General features: G+C 40.1%; 1 protein-coding gene across 1 annotated transcript in view; it reads left to right on the top strand.

The window, feature by feature from the left end:
- Positions 1-19,679, top strand: part of PHF2 (PHD finger protein 2) — a 148,225-nt gene extending 128,546 nt beyond the window's left edge. Inside the window, 5 exon segments of the mRNA XM_032799599.2 lie at positions 4,733-5,007; positions 10,072-10,167; positions 11,258-11,367; positions 13,290-13,551; positions 17,543-19,679. Of these exon segments, the coding sequence (XP_032655490.1) occupies positions 4,733-5,007; positions 10,072-10,167; positions 11,258-11,367; positions 13,290-13,551; positions 17,543-17,631 (832 nt within the window). The 3' untranslated portion in view covers positions 17,632-19,679.
- Positions 19,680-21,602: the final 1,923 nt, after the last annotated feature.

The raw sequence follows: 21,602 nt of genomic DNA, 5'->3' as shown, positions 1-21,602 counted from the left end.
CCTCGGCCACAGCTGTGCCCACAGTAGGTTGGGCTAACTTTGTAACTTAAAATCTCTTATTTTGTGTGAGATTTCCCCCATCTATATCGTTTTAATGAGCTATGATGTTACACCTACTGTATTGATACCCTTTTGTCAGTTTGAACGTTTCCTTTGCATGTGGAGTGTGCAATGGCTGAACCAAGTTTTACTAAATTTTACTATGTTTTACAGATCAAGATTCTGTGTGAGCTGACAGTTTTCAGTGCAGTACCTCTTTCGGTTGCTGAGATGTAAGCAGCTGAAAATCACCAGATGCTTACTACACAGTGAACAGTTATTGAAGTAAGCTAATTCCCCCTCTGGTCTCAAGGGTGACAACTTTTTCAAGCACTAGTAAAGTATCTTTTAAAGGGGAAAGGAAAAAAAATACAGCAGAGGAAGTTACAAAAATGCAAAACCACTTGCAAAAAGGCATTAATTTATTCCAGTAAATTGCACAAAAATATCCTTTTTGCTAACCCTCCCCAAATCCTCACCTTTAATACAAGCGAAACAAAAAGTGAACAGGATATGCTCAGTGACAAAGCAGCAACTAGTTCTGCACATTGCTGCATATTTTAATAGCGCCATCCAGTTTGGGGGCCGATACAATTGTCTGCAAGGTTCTCTGTTCCCATTTTCTTATCATTTTCAAGGTGGGTGTCTTCATTGTTTTTAACTAACAGAAAGTTTACTTTTATAAATGGTATTTAAAAAAATTTCTAAGGTTATAGAAAGAGAACATGGCTTTCCAAAGGTTAATAATTGCTTTCTGTTTCTTGTTCTACATTTTATCTGGCTTAGAAAGCAGAACAAAAATGACAATACATATCTGCAAGAATATGGCCTAATGAGAAACACTTTGCCTTATATTTAACTGTCTGTCTCTTTAAGAGGTTTTTACACACATGTTGAGTTTGTGGTTTGACTTTCAGAACTGCTGGTTTTGATCAGATTCCACAATTTATTTGTTAAAGCTTGTGTTGCTTTAGGCAATTCCTCTCTAATTCTCCAATTTGGTGGACAGTTTTTGATGGTCTGTTTCCACTGTTTTGAGAGTCTAGTGTTTGAGACAAACTGCTGAGCAAAATGTGAAGAAGATATGTTAATTTTTTGTAGATTTTGTGTACAATATGAATGCAACAGACAGATAATGAAGGTGTTTGACATGATAATGGGAGGATTAAAGTGTACTTCACCAAATAAATGTCTTAATGTTCTTTTTCATTGATTCACTAGCTGCTAAAACTGGCTTAACTCATTTTTAGGATTATTTATGATTGTGACTAGTTTCAAGAAACTTTCTGAATGTGTTCATGTTACTATGTCTGGAATCCTAAAAACCTTTAAAGGGGATTAAGTTAGCATTGAATAGGAGAATGTGACATGTTGTTGCTAATTTGCCCAGGAAATGTTCGGTATTAGTGGTTTCTATTGAATAGCGGTTTAAAAAAAACCACACACAACTTCATTTTGTCAGTGGTTTTTGCACTTTGTTTGCCTGAGCTTTAAAGAGTTGTAAGTATTGAGTACCTGCCTTTTCAGAAATTGCTTTTTTGTACTGTCTGAAGAGATTAATTTTCTTTGGCATTCTAGGGAACCTGTTTTTCTTCCCTCATTAAACCTATGTGCTATGTAGAACACTTCTTTTTTTAGCTTACCACTTTTCTAGAATTTTTACATACCCTTTGACATCAACCTACCGCTGCAGGAATAAAACTTTTACAAAAGCTACATTTTTCTGGTGAAATATTAATCATCTTGTTTAACATCTCTCTGAGCCTGATTGAATTTTGACAGCTATGAATATCTGTCAGGGATAGTGTAGGTCTACATTTTCTCAAATTCTTTTGCAGGTTGTATTCATCAGTCTGTATATACTGGTGCATAACTGTTCCTGGGCATTCTGTCCATCAGACACCAGTAGTAATGCAAAACCAGTAATAAATGCATAACTCTAGTCATATTCCCACTTTCCTGAGTCTTTCTTCCGCCTCTCAACTTATTCTGTTCTTCGTCTCTGTTGGGATAAGACACAAGGTCTAGCAGCTTATTCTGTTTCCTGAAATCCTGTTGTTCTGCTTGGACCACAAGGAAGAGAGTAAAGAGATGTGAGAGGGCATCTCATACAGTAGCACAAAAAGTTGGGCTCCTTTTGACCTTGCTATAAAATTCCTCCAATTTATGGAGTTGGAATTGTCTTTACATCTTTAAGCAGTTTCTGTTCCTCTCTGGGGAAGGAGAGAATCTAGTCCTCTCTAAATATAGGGGTATAACTAACTCCCTTTGATGCTAATGAGGTATTCAATATGGATGGAGAATAGACCCTTGAGTGACTGCAATTTATTTGCAAAGGTGTAGTGAACGGGTATCTAGGCCAACAGAGTTAGAGGACAAGGAAATTTGCTTCTTAGTCCTGTGAGCACTCAGGGTTAATATTCCATCACTTTCCCCTCTAACTGAAACATCTCATTTTACCCTCTGTCTGGAAGTACTTAGAACCCACCTTATTCTCACCTCAGCTCTTTTCGAAGCAGCTCTGACCTCCTGATATAGCAGTCCTTTCAGGCGGTACCCTAGTGTAAGGAAGGCCTTCCTTCCCCTTCCTTTTCAGTCGAGCCTGACTTCTGTTCCAAGAGCGTATGTTGGGATGTGGGGGAGTAAGCTGGGAAAGGTCACCTAGGCCATCCCAGCCTGTGCTGGATTTGTCAGTACTGTTTGTGAACTGCAGCAAAAAGGGTTAGCATTTATCTTTTAAAAAAAGTATTTAAATTTCTTGGTTATGGTAGAAATCTATAAAAAGCCCTTACATTGGGTGTTACCTGTGTAATTGTAAGGTGATGTATTTTGTGACTGTGATCCGTATCTAACTGTATCATTGCCGAATGTAGTTTGAACAGTACCCTGAGCACCCTGAGGGGTGGTGGTCAGGGAGAAGGGCTCTTTACAAATATTTAGTTGTTGTTATAAAACCCAAGCCAGTGCAGTTATCTGAGAATAGATTTTTATCAAACCAAACACCCCAAATACCTGAAATGTACATGTTCTGCAGAGATGGAAATCCTGTTAATATGCTTAACTATCTTGCTGGCTCAAGGCCTAGGAACTCATCTCCAGGAGCCTGAGGCTTTTAGATTGGGCCAATATTTTATCTAATTAAAAAAAAGCAAATTCAGACACCACTAATAACAAATTTTACTCCTAAAAAAGAACCACAAATGAGAAGCCATATGTTATGTTCTAGTGCAAAATATCAGCTCTGAACATAGGATCTGAGCCTTACAGTGTAGAACAGAATTTTCACTGTGTTCATAGAGCTTCAGCTGCAGGGTCCCCTAAACCCTGTCATACTGCACTTGTGACCTTCAGGATCTAACGGTGTCCGGCCTTCTGTGTGGCATTTGTTTAGGAGATGCTTGGAATGCAGTTCTTTCATTGGATAGATTCAAATGCTTAGGTTTCCTTTCTTTGGTGGGGTGGTAGCGAATGAAAATGAAAGAAGGTTGATGGGCAAACCTTTTTTCTTATCTTGTTTGAGATTAAGGGTGAAATTTTCAAAAGCACGTCAGTGACTTAGGAGCTCACTGAATCCTGTTGACTTGCCAAGAAGCGTAGACTCATAAGTCACTTTTGAAAATAAGACTTAGGCTCTCAAGTCACTGAAGCTGCTTTTGAATATTTTACCCTAATTTTTTGTCCCCCTTCTCTGCTCCACTTATAGAAGAGGAAATAAAATACATGCCATTAGTTTACTTGTGATGAATTTGGCAAATTTGCAAAACTCTAAGCAAACACTGTGAGCGTAAGAACAGCCATACTGGGTCAGACCAAAGGTCCATCTAGCCCAGTATCCCATCTTCCGACAGTGGCCAATGCCAGGTGCCCCAGAGGGAAGGAACAGAACAGGTAATCATCAAGTGATCCATCCCCTGTCTCCCATACCCAGCTTCTGGCAAACAGAGGCTAGGGACACCATCCCTGCCCATCCCGACTAGTAGTCACTGATGGACCTATCCTCCACGAGTGGACACAGTGTTTGAGGGATGGTCATTTGATCACAGTGGAAGACATCAGTGAGTCAATTCAGAATAAGAACAGAGTGCCATATCCTCGGACAGTAAAACTGGCTTAAGGTCTTTGACTTCAGTAGACCTACTCTGATTTTCACCAGCTGAGGATCTAGCCAAGAAAGATGTTGTAGAAAGTCTCCTGTTTATTTCTTTTGACTAGTAGGTGTTGCCTCTCATTTACTGTTGGGTCTTGGCCAACGCACCTTGGAGCTTGGCTCATCCAAGCTTGGCTCATCCAAGTTAATATGTAACTGATCATCATTCTCTTCTAAAACGGGTACTGGATTCATGACTTTGTTGATTATATTGTCCTTGGGTTACCGGCTTTTTGTTGTGGGGAGAGTCACTTGGTTACTCTCCTCACTCATCCAAAATATGACTTGTGAAAAAGTATTCACGTAACTAAATTTTGGAAGATTTCCTGATTTTTAGCTCAAATCTCTGTTTGCCCTTTTAACCTTCTATGCTTGATGGGTTTATACTTGGTATAACTTTATTTCCCATAATAAACACCTACACAGTGATGGGGCCATTAATCCTGAAAGCAAATTGAGCTGTATTTACAGTGAATACTGTTTATTTCTTGTTGTTGATTTGGTAATTAGCTGAAAGTGCTTTATTTTGTTAATGTTTTCCCTCAGTCAGCCACCTGCATCTCCCAGCACACAGGAAGCAATCCAAGGAATGTTATCAATGGCAAATCTCCAGTCTTCTGACTCTTGCCTGCAGACTTCATGGAGTACCAACCAAGCTAAAAATAACTCTATCTCAGCCCAAAACTCAAAAAAAACCGGGAGCAGTAACAACAAAAATGCAGGCAAGCACTTACTAAAGAAGAGCACAAAAAACAGTATTGACATTGAAGACTACGATGACCAGGACCACTTAGATGCCTGTTTTAAAGATTCTGATTATGGTGAGAGAAAACAAATTAATCTCTGTGGCTGTGACCCCGATTCTGAAAGTATTTATGCATGTGCTTAATTATACACTTCTAGTTAGTCTCACTGAAATCAAGGGGACTGCTCTGGTATATACATTTACTCAGTGTTTGCATGCTTGGGGGGGCCCTGTATTGCTAGATTGGACTGTATAAAGTAGGCAAGATTAAAGAGAGAGATTAGATTGGCTAGATAGACAAGGGTGAAGAGATAGATTAGATTAAATTAGATAGGAATAAATAGATTAGAATAAACACATTAGACACTTGAGATTAGATAAACAGATTAAACTGATATTTTATTCAGATTGAACCCAAACATATTACACTTCTATTTAGTAAAGGAAAAAGATTTTAACAAGCACAGCAGTGGAGCCAAAACCACGATTAGCCAAATCCCAAATCATATATTTAATTTAAAAATAGAACTTTATGCAGTGTACCATGAAACTGAGATAGGTAGAATGAAATGACTATCAGAGAGGCTGTCAGTAAAGAACCCCTCAATTAGATACGATGAGGTCATGATCTTAAGTTTTAATGGCAAGCATGCTAAACTCTGCATTGAAAGGAAAAGAGGGATTTTTGAGACCACTACATCAAGTTTACTATATTCTGGAAGCGAGATTTTAATAATATGAAAAAGCAGCCTGTGTGTGTGTGTGTGTGTGCGCGCGCGCGCATGTGCGAGAGAGAGCAGGTAACTACTAACACTCATAGAAAGATAAAACCACATAGTCATGCAGGGCTCAAGAAGGATATGCAGCTCTTTAGCAATGTAATAAAAATGTTACTTTAAAATACTGCTCCTGACTGTTACCCTTAAAAAACATCATTGAAATCTGCTTTCTCTATTAGATACACATATATTAAAGTTCACATTGAAATGCTTAATGAAAACAAGACATTTTGAAAATACTGTACGTTTAAAAGAAGTTAAGTGCATGTTGTTGGTTTGCAGTTACAGCACCTTGTAGGCGTATCAATCAGGATAAATTACATGACAAATTTTGTGAAAGTGTAATCTATACACATGATCTACATGTGACAATGGGAAAACGGACAGGGTGATACTTTAAACCTCAACATTCTTGCTAATTATATATTTATGCTACTATTTAATGTGTTTTCTTTGTTGTAAGCAGTCTGAGTTTATAAAGACTCCATTTGTACTGCATCTGGTCAGCAGATTTTCGGTTCAGGGGCTAAATTAAGCAGTAACATTATAACCATACATTGCTTTAACAGGCAAACATTGAAATCAAAATTAAATGCACATTTTAAAAAAAACCAAAACCCTCTATCGAGGAGTCTTAGTGTGTCTATACAGAGGATTGAATAAAACTCAAATGATATTGTTACCATTCACCCAAAAGAACTGTAAATGTTCATGGAGAGAACAGTTCAGGTGGCATGTGGCTGCAGAAAAAAACATTTTCAAGGTTTTCATAAACACCACCTGCCCTCAGTCCATTTATCTCTCTACCACTGAGGTATTTGTAGAGGAACTAGAAGGGTTTGATGTTGTTATACAAGGTACCGCTGATGACAGTTAGCACTTCGATAGCACCTAATATATTCTCTTGCCTTTCCCCTCATGTCGGTTGGTCAATAATTATCCACCTTTTACTGAAGGGGAAATGGAAACACAGAAGGGTTAAGTAACTTGCTGCAGGCCACACACTGAGTGAGTGGCAAAGCAAGCCAGCAGTCCCAGGTTCTCAGTCCCATTCTCTGCCCATTAGATCCCACTGCCTCTGAAGGTTTCACAGCTGCATCTATGTGTGAGCAAAACCCAATGAAATTTAGTGAAAGTGAAACAAAATGTGAAAGGCAAAGATGTTGAGTGTTTCTGAATGTCTCACAGAACCCTAATATTTGCTAACACAGCTGGTTCAGGCAAACGTGAGCAAGGTTTTTCTTCATATATTTAACAATAATACACCTGACTTTTCAAGCATCATTTAATGAATGACTGGGGGAAAATAAAACAAAACAAATCTGAATATTTTTTTTTTCTTTGCGGGGTGGGGAGAGGGGAATGAAGACAATCTGGGACCTTAGGCAGACCACAATACAGGTCACCATGCCCCTGACTCCTGTGGCTCTGTCTGAGCCCACCCCCACCCCCATCTCCACACACACACACACACACACACACAGCGGCAGAGGTTCCCCGTCCCTCTCAGACTGACAAGGGCAGTAGCATGGAATCACCTTCTGTACCTTAGGAATGGCAATTCCCCCTCCTTGGGAGCAGCAAGGCTTTGTTCTCTCCCCCAGAAAGGCAGGGTTGACAGGAGAGGGGCACCCCAGGACTTACCTGCTTGGATGGGTAGGTGGGCCAGGCCTGCTGCATTCCTCCTCTCCAGTATATGCAATCATTTGCTGCATTATGTTGGTGGGACTCTCCAGAGTGGCTCATAAGAGTTAATACTCTGTTCACCCCTCTCAGAGCTATTGTTTCAGGCTGCCTGCAGGCTCAGGCAAGTATCACTGCATTGTTACACTTGGGTCATATTTTCAAACTGTTTTCACCACTATGGGGGCTGAGAACTTACCTTTTTTAAAATGACGTTGAGATTCTGATGTGATCACATCAGTCCAGGAGCAGGGGCCCTTGCATTGGCCTGCAGTGAGCCTGTGCTTTAATCCAGCCCTGTTTTTTCCCCTCCCTGCCAAAGAATCCATCAGATAGAATCTTTTGAAAACAAACAAATCCCATTCATTGTTTAAAAGAAGGCTCTGTCTTCTGAGAAGGGGAGGGAACAATTACTTTGATTCGTTAGCCAGGATCATTCGAGATACTTAGCTGGGCTTGAAAGTAAAACTCTGAGGATCAAACTGGGGAGGAAAAGCCCCCAAACATAAAGAAGGCGACAAAAGTTCCCCTCCAGCGTTCCCTCCCCTGACTCCCAAGCCTTTCCATGCTTGAGCTCCCAGGCTGGGGGGCTATGGATCCAGAAGGGGCAGGAGGTAGAAGGAGCTGGGAATAGATCTGTTTGTCTTGGTGCTGGATGGGAGCAGGAACCAGTGAAAACCAGTACTGAGAGCCAGGGTCCTGATATCTGCCCTGAACCTGGGACACTAACGAGCATAGAGGTGGTGAACTCCTTTCTCATTAATGGACGGACAATCCTCTTCCCTCTGACAAAAGCCTTGTGAGTGAGAACTCACTGTGTCTTCTGTTTCCTACATTTATTTTTCCTCAAGTGGGGACAATTTGACCCTCTATTTTTAGTCACTCAGTAAGACGTGTGTGGTTCACAATGAGCAGAGGGGGGGAAGAGGTTTTGAGGGAGTGAGCTGTGTCAATGCCATCCCAGCATGTTTAACAGAGCAGCATTTTATTGAGTGCAGTGGGGGATTTTATGGAGTAATAATTTTAATGACTAATAATCTGAGAATAGCTCTGTGTTTTGGCCAAGAGCCTCTGCCTGTGGCTTACCTGGACCAAATTCCACCTGCCCCACACAAGGCCCATTAAAATCAGAAGGAGTTTTTCCTGCAGACCAACATTAGCACTGGGCCCATGTACTGTAGAGTCAACTGCTCTGTTTACTCCAAGAAAGGTCTAAGAAGTGGCATTAATCACATACCTCTCACCCAACCAGTGTGGTCAAAATAGGGCTATTCAGCAAACTGGCAAGCGGCCACCTCTCGTCAGGGGTATCCAATGCCCTCACTTTTATCCTGATATTAGAATCATAGAACTGGAAGGGACCTTGAGAGGTCATCTAGTCCAGTCCTCTGCACTCAAGGCAGGACTAGGTATTATCTAGACCATCCCTGACAGGTGTTTGTCCATTCTGCTTTTAAAAATCTCCAGTGATGGAGATGCCACCACCTCCCTGGGCAATTTATTCCAGTGTTTAACCACTCTGACAGTTAGGTAGTTTTTCCTAATGTCCAACCTAAACCACCCTTGCTGCAATTTAAGCCTATTGCTTCTTGTCCTATCCTCAGAGGTTAAGAAGAACAATTCTTCTCCCTCCTTGTAACAACCTTCTATGTACTTGAAAATTGTTATCATGTCCCCTCTCAGTCTTCTCCTCTCCAGACTAAACAAACCCATTTTTTTCAATCTTCCCTCATAGGTCATGCTTTCTAGACCTTTAATCATTTTTGTTGTTCTTCTCTGGACTTTCTCTAATTTGTTCACATCTTTCCTGAAATGTGGCACCCAGAACTGGACACAGTTGAGGCCTAATCAACACGGAGTAGAGCGGAAGAATTATTTCTCGTGTCTTGCTTACAATACTCCTGCTAATAGATCCTAGAATGATGTTTGCTTTTTTTGCAACAGCGTTACACTGTTGACTCATATTTAGCTTGTTAAACACCTTCTTCTCTTAAGGGTACTGTACTCTATCTGTGTTTCTTAGACATGTAGGAAATTCTGTTCCACACCATGTGAGGGTCACCAAATGTCCATTGAGATGACCTATGTGCTGACCTATCCGATTGGGGAGTAACATCACCCCATGCACCTGATAATGACAGGTACTCCAGATAGGCCCAGCTCTATGTGAGGGGAGGATTGGCTTTTCCAAGCTAAGAATAACATCACACGCTGTGAACCAAAAACTGTATTACAATTTCATTACAATAGCACGTAGAGGCCTCCGATCAAGATTAGGGGCTCCATGGTGATAGATAGTGTATAAATGCAGAGTAAGAGCCAGTCTGTGCCCCTAAGTGATTGCAGTCTAAACAGACAAGACAGGCAAGGGGTGGGAGAGAAAACAGAAGCACAGTGAAGTGAAGTGACTTGCCCATGGTCACACAGCAAGTCAGTGGCATTGCTGGGAACAGAGCCCTCCTCCTTTGATTCCTAGTCTAATGCACTATCCCCAGGGCACCAGTGCCTTTTAGACATTTCACTCTGCTTTCCACCCTTGGCCGCAGTCTTTACATAGATACTCTAGGCCTGATTCACCACTGTGCTAATCCAATTCTACGCTGATGGATGATTCGTACTTACCTCAAACTCTTGTTTAATACTGCTGCAGTAAAAGCTATTTTTTGTTCCTGGTTTAGTTTACCCATCTTTGGAATCCGATGAAGATAATCCAGTGTTCAAATCACGATCAAAGAAAAGAAAAAGTTCTGATGATGCCCCCTACAGCCCGACAGGCAAGTCCGTTATGTCTTGGATGTTCAGACTCAAGGAGGATATTTCAAATTGAAAACCTAAAAAAGAACAATGAGATTTATTATTTTTACCATAAAGATTGTGCTCGTCTAGATCTCTCAGTTGAGAGACTAACTTTTTTTTTTTTTTTTAAATAGTTCCACTGTAGTGAACACTAAATTGAATCTAACACATTCTGGACAATATTTCTCTTCAGCTACTTTTTAAAAATAAAAAGCGATCTCCTGTAGGTTGTAGGTATCTTTTACATCCTGCCAGTGAAGTGGATGATGTATTGCTAGTATTATGATGATGTAGTGGAGAAATCTTGCAGTTCTGAGGCAGTCCACACCTTATATATATAAAGCATTAAAAAAGAAAATAGAGAATATAAACTATTCCCCCAGTTTTCATCAAAAGCGCAGTAAAAGTGCTCAGTGTAACTGCTAGGGACAGTTTCTGTGCTGTGCCTTATAGGAAGTGCCACCTTTTACTTTGCCCAGATTGTGGGACAATTGGGGGCCAGTGCAGCTCCTGGTGTATATTAGAGTGCTCAAGGGCTGTTCTAATTTACAGCAGCCTGACCCGAGCTGCCCAGAACGTCCATAGTGTTCAGTGCTATCTGCTACACTAGTGGGGCTAGGATGGACAGGGTTAGGGTTGCTTATGGGAGCCTTGTACAGCACCTGCCCTGGAAGAATTCTTCCTTGGCCAGGTGGGCTGAGAAGAGTTTGTGGAAAATAGCTATGAAGCATTTTGCCTGTTCATTTGGAATAAATTCACATTCCCTGAATGTTTGATTTTTAATTAAACATGGACAATTTTGGAAAATCTGGAGCAGAATATGGGTTTCCTTCCAAAAGCTACATAGTTTAAGTGGAGTCCTGAGCTCTGTTTCCACATCTGCCACTCAACGGCCTTACTAACAATTGGCATTTATAAACGTTAGCCCCTCTGAAGTAGAATGTTCTTTTAAAAATAAGCTCTGTCTTGCCCTTGTCACCTGCCATGCTCCTCATTCTATAGGAATGCAGTGTTCCCCCTACGCAGAGTATCTGTTATACTGTATTTTCATTTTGTTCTTACATTTAGCAAGAGTTGGTCCCTCAGTACCCCGACAAGACAGACCTGTCCGAGAGGGTACAAGAGTTGCCTCCATTGAAACTGGACTGGCGGCAGCAGCGGCCAAATTATCCCAGCAGGTGAGTTTGCATATTAGGTAGCTTTCCCTCAGAAAATATGTTTATTTTCAAATGGAGCCATAGCACTTCCCTGTCTTCTCCTGTAGCTTGTTGAATGTTAACTAAGTTGTCATAACAGCTCATGTTTAATTACTGTACACATCCAATTCTGTACTCATTGAATTCAGTGACAAAAATCCCAGTGGCCTCAATAGAAACAGGATTAGGTCCTAAATTACACTTTCAGATTTCTGACGACACTGCAGATTAGAGGTTTCTAGTTCAATTAGGTGCTTTAAGCACACTGACAAAATTGTCAGTTGGGCAGATCAGGTAAACAAAGAAGTATTTCAGGGAAAGCTTCAGTGTAAGCACCTTTTACATTAATAAGATTAAAGAGTAATTTACACATGTGCTTGTGTGATTTAGGAGTCTAAGTCCTATTTTCAAAATTATCTTAGGTATTTCGTGCCAGATTTTCAAAGGTATTTAGGCCCTTAAAGATGCTCATAGGCACCTAGTGGAATTTTCAAAAGTGCCTAAGCAGGTTAGGCACCTAAGTCCCTTTCAAAAATGGTACTCAGACATCTAGGTCTCTTAAATGTTTTTGAAAATGTTACTCTAAGTAATTCAAAATTGAGAATTATGCCAGATTTTCATCATCTTTTGAATTTAATTGATTTTTTATGTTAAATTCTGAAAGTTGTGATAAAGCTTTTTCTTATCTCATAAACTTACATTCAGTTATGAAAATGGATGCTTGTATACAAACATGCTAAACTTAAAGATGCTTATGGAAAATCCTCATAAGAAGTAGGGCCAAATGCAGTATCCACTGTTCAAAACTACATTGCCTCAACACAATAATCTTTCAATCCTTTTTAAAGTACCAAAAGACACTAGACATCTGTGTCAACACGCATCATAGAACTCAGCTACATTTTCCAGTTTAGTAATCCCATTTTTAACAGGTTACCAAAGCTTTTCCAATATTAGCCTGCTATCATCCCTGTGGAGTTTAAATTGTTCCTTTGTTGTGAGTGAAATTCACTACGATACAGAGAGCTATTACAGGCGTGTGGACATAGGGTTGTGCTCTACACTGACGTTACTCCCAGCGAACTTCTGCACAGATATTAATTTTTCCCCATGAGATGAAAAATATTGAGTCTAATTCTCAATGACTCTGTTCCTATACTTGGATCAGGAATGGACAAGGGAAAGGTGACTTTAAACCATATTTGTGGTCCCATATACTGTGGCTGCACAGGGACCTGCCCAGCCCTCAGTGTATGTTAGAGCAGCCACAAGTCTACTCCAGTTTATCTTCTGTCTTCCATAGCCCTCTGTGTGCCTTGGGAAACAGAGAATAGCCATAGAGCAGTGCACCCAGACCACTCCCCTGACAGGCATCCCACATAGGGAGCTGAGGAAGAGCCAGTTTATATCTTTACATCAGCCCTCTACTGGTTGGTTGCCAGACCACCTGCTCTAGGAGTGTCCTCAGGGGGCCAATTTTGCCACCCTAAGGCCTTATTATACTGCCAGAGTGACATAAAGGTGCCTTTGTGTAATTGAGAATCAGGCCCATTATATTTATCTTGTATCATTATTATCTGTATTATTACAGCACCTTGGGGCTTGAGACATGTATCAAGGTCCCATTGTGCTAGGTGCTGTACAAACACAATACAATGACAGTCCCTGCCCCTAAGAGCTCACAATTTATGACAAGATACAGCAGGTGGATGCCACTAACAGACCAGGAAACAATGCCGTTGTGATCAGTTCTCACTTTGAGTTTCTAGCAACCCTGTTCTCCCTCTGGCTTTATCCAGTTCTGACAATATCCTCATTCTTGACACAATACACAGTGTAACGATGTTAACAAATGCCACTAGTTGTCACAGTCGCTGAATGGGGATTCTGTGCTTTATTGAAAGGAGGAACAAAAAGGCAAGAAGAAGAAGAATACCAAAAAGAAGTTGTCCCCCAACAACACAAATAAACTCTCTCAGGAAGGCAGCTCTCCTGAACCCAAATTGGAGTCCCATGCCAGCAGCCTAGCAGATCACGAATACACTGCTGGAGCAAGCACGTTTGGGGTCGCCCAAGTAAACAGAGGCTCTCAACCTATGGCACCTGGAGTTTTCCTCACCCAGAGGAGACCCTCATCATCATCACAGAATAATGCAGCGGCCAAAGGTACTGTAAATGTTCACAGAGGAAATGGCAAAGATCCATTCAGTCCATCTCCCTGACAGGGCAAGCTTGTTCTCTACAGTTTAGTCCTGCATCCCTTCTCCATTGTGTACTTGTTCTCTTTCAGTGGAGCTAGGCTTATTTACACCAGTTGGGGATCTGACTATGAGCACCGAGTTGGGTTAGCATTGTTGGCCTATGTGTTCCGCTGTGTGTGGGTGTCTTATGGGGAAAATAATCTCTAATACTTGCCAAAGCGAACTCTATAGGTTGCGTTCGCTGTTTTAAAGGAACTCATCTCTGTATCACAGTCCAGCTCCTCCAGTATCTAAAAAACTCTTCACAACAGACCCTGTCACATTTTCCTCTTCGCTTGTTCAGAAACTCTGTGTTTTTCCACTTTCTTCCATATATTTCTTCTTCCATTGACTCAGTGGGTCAGGATTTCAACTGTAAACCTGAGTACAGATAAAATTCCAATGCACCTATTCTGTACATGTGTGTGCACAGAATATTTTAAGTCACAAAGTTGCCTTTCCTACATTGGAAGGCTTCTTGAATTTCAACAGTGCAAATATTTTAACTACTTTTAGGAATTATTGTGCTTAAGGAAACAACCTAAAAAAACCTATGCAAATCAACTTCTTGTTCAATATTTTTGTTTACTCTCTGTAATTGGAATTTTATTTTTACACTGAGGAATTGTTTGAGTCAAATGTTTCCCCTCCTGCCTTCCGCTATCCCTCTCTGAGCCCACCTGGAAGTTATAAGAACATATGTCAAGAAAAAGATGGAGGGACGTGTGTGTGTGAGAGAGAGAGAGAGGTCGGTCAAATTCTGTAATTATTTACAGTAGAAGCTGAGCATTGAGCAATGATGCAATTTATGATCATTTAAGTGACTATATTTCCCATGGTTTTATAACTGTATGACTACAGTGGAGATAGTGTGATTTCACACAGTCCTGTATGCTATGTGCTTAATTTGAAAACATCTGTATCACTAAATGTGCTGTCAGTAACATTTTCTTAACAGGATATTATTTACTGCAAACTCTGGATCCAGAAAGCAAAGCCAATTAAAAGCCAGAAAGACGCACAGGAATTTTTTTTAATACATGTGGCCATTGGCACAAACAGCAGCAAAATTAAACATTTCATTCAATTTACTTCTTAATATGTTCATGTTCCACCACAAGTTAATCTGTTGAAATGAACCGGGTTATATAGTAAAATCAGAAATCGCTCAAAATACAGCAGGCAAGGTGTCCAAGCCTGTCCAAGCTTTGTGCTAGGATGCAGTGCCCGGGGATCAGACAAGGACTCATGATGGTTACTCCCTGACTGAGTGATGAATCAGTCTGCCAAATAAGCAAATGCTTTACCTCTCTGGGAAAGGAAAGTGAATGAACAGCTCCTTCTGACATCTCTGGGCGCCTGTTTAATAGAAGCAGGCTTTAGGATGCCTTTGTAAGATAGCCGTGTGGTGGTTCGTAAAACAAGGCCTAGAAGGCTGAATTTAATGGGGATTTAAGGGCAGTCCAAAGGAGGCAGCAGTGTTAAGCCAAATCAGCTAGCTTTGGGCCATCACTGCTCTGCTGGGATGTCCAAGAGAGCTCGATCCAGTCCAGTGCGGGAGAGAGAAAATATTTTTAAAACAGCAACATGATTTCCTCTCCCCCTTTCTTTCTTCCCCCTTTCAAACCACAAAGATGCTTTTCACCTTCAGTTAAACTCAGTAAAAACAGTACACTCAGGGTCACTGCCTACCTTGAGGCCTCATCTAAAGCCACTAAAATCAATGGAAAGACTCCCATTTATTTTAATGGGCTTGGATCAGGCCCTTCATGGAGAAATGTGTATAACTATATGCAAACCGAACAGCTATGCTCCCTTATTTGAGTGTGTATGTATGTTATATACACAAAAATAAGAGCGCATAGTTCGCATATCTGTGTGTGTGTACGTGTGCATGTGCACGCATCAAGGACCTGATCCAGATGACACACACACACTATGAAAAGTAAAGATAAGTGATAACTGAGCATTTATGTCCATTTACTAATGTACTTTTCTGACCAGAAAGTATACAGTTCTTGGCTAGACATGCAGCTAAGATCTTAGTTACACTTTCACTGTGGTTTCCTGAGGCAGCAGAAGACACATGTCTAGAGAAAAAATATGCTGGCGGCATAAAAAACAGCACCTGCAACTTTATACATGAATAGGTTTTAACTGTAACTTCTAACACATGATTTCCATAACCTGATTCTCAGTGGTGTTTATGTCTATAGCATTTTAAATGTTCAGAATGCAGATTTGTTCACATTCTGTCAGAGCTGTTGTGAAACAGTATAGGATGATTACATAGGAGAGCAATGTGTCAAGGATACATTTGTACCCACCAACTGCTCTCTCTCCCAGCTGCGCAAACACAAAGATGACCAAGTTGCAGTAGTTTCACTGCTGAAATAGAACAAAGGGGTGAGCAAATATTATGCTTATGTACATTTAAGAAACACAGCACTATGGTCTGGTGGATCACATGCTGGACTGGGAGTCAGGGGACATGACTTGATCTGTCCTCAACTCTGCCTCTGGCTCATTGTGGATTTGAACAAGTCAAAATTTATTTGTTCCTCACTTTCCCCATTTGCTAATGTGGGAAATGATATATTCCAGGTTCTGAAACTGCCCAGAAGAAAGGCACAACTATATCCATATTATCATTTATTTTTAGTAATGTATGGAAATACTTGGAGATAGTTGAGCCTGATACTGCAGTCTTTGGACAGCTGAATCTCATTCAGTTGAGTAAGATCAGAAGCTAGGCTCAGCCAAAGCCTGCCTGCCATTTTGCTAGTTCAGAGTCAAGCTACCAGGGCACAACTGGATGACATGGACAGAATACCTGCATTAGTGCATTCTTGTCTGATTGTACATGGATTAAAAAAATCCAGTTTTGTGTCACTTATATGACAATCCATAGGGAAGTAAGTTACACAGACGTGCAAGCAAAAAGTAGAAAACAAGTACATGAAAGTGTGATGGGCCCTGTGTAAAATCATGGATGAAGTTGCTATATTTCCTAGATGTGTCAAAGTGAATATGATGAATGTCACAATATGGCCACAGATGAAAAGGGACCCAGTTATACCAAAGCTGCCAGCTATTATAGAATTTAATCAAAACCTTGTCAAATAGAATATATTTTTAAAGAAGAAATACAATAAAAATGAACCTCAGTCTTTGAAACTGCACACAGTTTTTTTCTTTAAACTAATGCAACAAGAGATACAATTACAACCTCTGCAGCTTTTAAAGTGCACAGTTAAACGCTCTAATCTCGATGAATTATTTTTTTAAAAACTTCTTTCTTGTGACTGCTTCCATTCCACCACACAAGGGTTTAGCACAGTGCTTGGAAACCATCTTAAATTCATTTAAACCTAGCGAGTGAGTTGCACTAATCTTACTATCTGGCACTGAGTTTTAGATACTTGGACAATTGAAGAGAGCCCCCTATAGAATAAATATGTGCCTGCTTTCAAATGTGTCTCTTGGGTACTTTGGTTCACGAACACGGTTAAACAGGGAATGGTACTTTAAGAATGAAACCGAGATAGTAGAAAAATCCTGAATGAAACTTGGTCAAAATCCATAGTAAGACAATCACCCGGAGTAAGACAATATAGTATAGGTTGGGATACACAGCACAGATTGCAATGTATGGCAGTGCTTGGTTTTCTTTAGAGCATTCTGATCGATGCGTTACATACACACACACACAGCATGTTAACGTTGAGAATTTGTGGTATACATATCCAAAATGTAATTTCTTCAGGTGGAAATCAGACATGAGTGTGATTGCACCTGTTTACACAACCACTGAAGTTAGTGCTTCTGTTTTTGTATCCAGTGAACCTGCTTTGCTGTTTCTACATTGCTGTGGCTGCTGTTTCTTGACATGTTCATTTTTTTTTTTCAATTTTCAGGAAAACGTACAAAAAAGGGCATGGCTACCGCAAAGCAGAGGCTTGGGAAGATTTTGAAAATCCATCGGAATGGGAAACTTCTCCTTTAATATTTCAAAAACTGGGACTTGATCAAAGCTCAGTAATTCCTGAGCTGACACTAACTCTTCAACTCTTGAAGAACTTCAGTAGTATTGTGCATCATCTTAGGGACAATACCAGTTAACTTTTTGCCACCACTTTAATAATTGTTTTTAACTTTCAGCAGTTAAAGTGTACAGAATACTGCTATAAATATTTTTTAATATAGATGTCCTTTCTCAAATTGCTGAGAGTGACTAGTTCGCAAAAAGTTAATGATAATCCAAGAAATTGAGGATCATTCCAGTTTTAGGAAAGTATCCCTTTAACTTGTTCATAAGTGGAAACCAGTTGTTTTAACAGAATGAACATTCATTTCAGTTACATTTCACTTAAAGAAAAAAAAACAAGTACTATCTTTAAAGAGGTATCTGGTCAAGGAGCAGGAGATTAAATTTAAAAATTCTTCATTTGTCTGACAAATAATATTAAAAGGTGGGAGACCTTAACTTTGATGGCTGGAGACATTTCCCCATGCTATAGCGAATGCAGAAGATAGTCTGCATAATGTGAAACTCCATTCTCACCCTGATCATGATCTAGATGTGTTGGAGGAACCATTACTGCACTTGGGCACTACTCCATCCCTCTCAGATAGCTGCAGGTTGGACAATATTAGGTGCACGATGCAGCATTTGTTATGCACAGTGGGAGCTGGTTTACTGCTGCGTTCATAACTGGTTGGGAGTTTTAGCTCTATGCCTGAGGGCCAGTTTCTTTTGCTAACTGACACACATGATGGTACAGTAGCTCGTGTCAGTGTCAAAATCAAAGCACACAAAGATATGTTGCAGATCTTGCAGTCACTTTAACTGCAGTACATGAGGTCAAGCTCTGCTTCTTCACGTGCAGTTTTTGACATTTATATCAAGGCACTTCTTATGAGATACACTTACTTTGGGAACGAGAACTGCATGCATCCAGGTGTCAGATAGTGGGAAAGTTTAGCTTATTGACAATTTGACTGGATACTTTTTTGTCTTTTAACTCTTTTAGTGTTTGGTGTAGAGTGCATTATTTTACATTAAACTGCTTGTCTGCATATAAACACTTGAGGGGTTAAATTTGTTTCTCAGGCAATCCCGTATTTTAATTTTTAGATGTGTTTACTAAGGCATATTTTTCATAGAATGTAGCTTGTAAATAGCTTTTTAAATAACTTCTTTTTTATAAAAGTAAAGTATCTTTAGACATTTCTTTCTATAGACTACTTCATTAACATATATACAAGTCATTGCTGAGTATTATCAGTTGTATTTTAGTTTGGTTTTAAAAGGGTTGGGTGGAGGTTTTTTTGTTTTTGTTTCACTTTCTTGGGGGGTTGGGGGGGGTGGATTTGGGCGTTGCCTGGAAAACAAGTAAAACTTTGTGCAGCCTTATAAAATGTCTTATACAGAATCAAATAGTAGAAAATAATCTATTTAAGACACATTTTGAAGAATAATCTTCAACTTTAATACCAGCTCTTTGTTTTAATTCTTGTATTATGAGGGGATACAGTTATTTTACTAGCACCTTGTGAAGTGTTTCTGTGTTTTGTGATGATGTAATTTATTAATGTTTGTAGCTTTTTATATTTGTACATTTCTTATGAGCTTTGTTTATATACACATTACCTGGATGTGATGTCCATGGGGGAAAAAAAAACAGCTACAGGAAACACCTGAGGCCTTATAAACTAACCTTTATACTATTACAGTGGGACATAGATTCTGAGTGGTAGGAGTCTGATAAAGTTAGTTGAATAGGGCCCCAGATTTATGCAGAGCAGGGTTTTTAAGCTTCCCTAGTATACTGTTCTTGTTAAGCATTTATATACTATAACCCAGACATCATGCTGTTTTTTTTATTATTATTTTCGCAACATGTACATTTCTAACAAAGTTTATTGTGGCTATCTATTACAGTGTTTTATTTACTGATTCATATCAAATGCTCTTGTATCAAGTCCATGAAATCTAAGTAAACTTAGATCAAAGTTTAAAAAAAAGTAAAATATTTCAGGTTTTGTATAGAATCGTGTTTGGTTCATTTATTAATCATTAGGGGCCCAATGATGAGATGTTATACATGTGCCACCTTACTGAAATCAACACGATAGAATGGGACAGATAGTACAGAGCAGAGCATGATTCTTTGTTTCATTTTGTTAAGCTGTGGTGGCTCCTCATGGGTTAGAGAAGGCCGCCATGACTGGGGCAGAGAGAGTCTGAGGAAGGTTTAGCAGATGGACTGCTCCACATGGATACCTCTCCTCCCCCATGTCTAGATGGAGTTATGTTGAAGTCGATGGGGTTACATACAGGCACGGAGGCTCACCTGCGAGTTCTTCTTGCAGGATTGGGATTTACATCTGCAAAATTGGGTTGAAAAATTTCCTGGGACTAAGCTTTCTCTCAGTACCCAGCCAAGCCTGTGAAGTGCTGACAGTTTGGAAACTGGGGGCTTTTATTTTTCCTGAACCAGTTTACCCGTCCTTGCTTGAATACTAAACATATCAAATGTATTTTCAGTCCAACAATCAGAGGCCAAGATTAAAAAACAATGAATAGAAACATTAAAAAGAAGACAGCTTGGGTGCTTTACCTCCAGCACAAAATGTATGAGAGTTGTTTCCAGAGAGAAATAACTCCACAGAGGATGAGGCAAGGCTGAAAGCAGTGACAGAGCAAAGCAGGAAAGCCTTATTTTTCCAATAAATTTATATCAGGTCTAACAACCCATCTCCCAGCTTCAACTCATGCTGTTTTCTAGCCAGTCTTTCCTGAAGTAGTGATTGGAATCTGTCACTGAGTTCAGTATCTTATCCTGTCCCTAGCTGCGTAATCTCCACCTATAGCTGCCAGCACTTCCTCCCTCCCCCCTTGCCTTCCCTCCCTTGCAGAAGCTGCTGTGTCCTGGTCTTGCGGATTGGGTTAGGAAGCAAGAGTGGGAGAAGAGCTGGTTGCATCAGGTGTACAGACCAGGAGATGGAGGATGGTTTGCAATGGCAGGGAGGAGAGTGGGAATCTTGGATTAAGAGAATTCCTATCCTGCATTGCCTTTTGCTCCCACAAAGCCTCATTCACTTCCATTAGCGGCTCCTTCTGGCAATATCTTAGATGTAATCACAGCCACAACATAATTCCTAAATGTTACAGACACAATGGAACATAAAGGTTAGCATTGCCATAAATGAATTAATTGTTTTTGCCGTGTTACAGGCTCCATCTTCTCAAGTTGTCAGTGATGGGATTGAGTTTGGTGCATCTTCTTAATTAATACAGTTCATTTTTTTTAACAGCACGCTGGCAACACAAAAAACCATGCACCCTGACAAATCCAAAATGTGGCACCTCTCAAAAGGTTAAACAGCTAACCGACTTTACACTTAAAACAGTAAAGAAAATGCTGCGCAATTTATACAGGATTTTCACATATGGGTCATGCGCACTTTCTACGACTACGTGTCTGAAAAACTAATAAAGGAGCAAGGGACCTTCCCTCTTCATCAGCGACTGGTGCAGCTAGCACTGGGTTAAAAAACACAGAACACCAGTGGCTGAAAACAGAAGAGAAGGCAGTGCAGAAGGGAAGGATGGCATCACGCATGTTACATAAAGTGCTGCAAAAAGATACAGAAATAGTTCTGCACCATGACCTGGATTTTTGTCCCTGATTCATCAAGGTACTAAAGCACATTTGACACGAAGCATGTGAGGAGTTCCACTAAAGTCACCAGCACCACTCAAGCTGCGTTTATGTACTCTGAGCAGCATGTGTTGATGTATGTTGCCCATTTGCTTCAATATGCGGTAGGATAATTTGGTGGCAGCCCTTGAAATTAAAGTAACATTTTAAAGGATACAAATAGCCTCTGCTTCTTCAGAGTCAGAAACCTCAATTCCACTGAATGCCATAAAAATAGCTTTTATTGGGGGATGTATTCGTGAGTTTGTTT

The sequence above is a fragment of the Chelonoidis abingdonii genome, chromosome 17, assembly GCF_003597395.2.
Source record: "Chelonoidis abingdonii isolate Lonesome George chromosome 17, CheloAbing_2.0, whole genome shotgun sequence".
Taxonomy (NCBI): Eukaryota; Metazoa; Chordata; order Testudines; family Testudinidae; genus Chelonoidis; species Chelonoidis abingdonii.
This window is presented reverse-complemented; position numbering and strand designations above follow the sequence as displayed.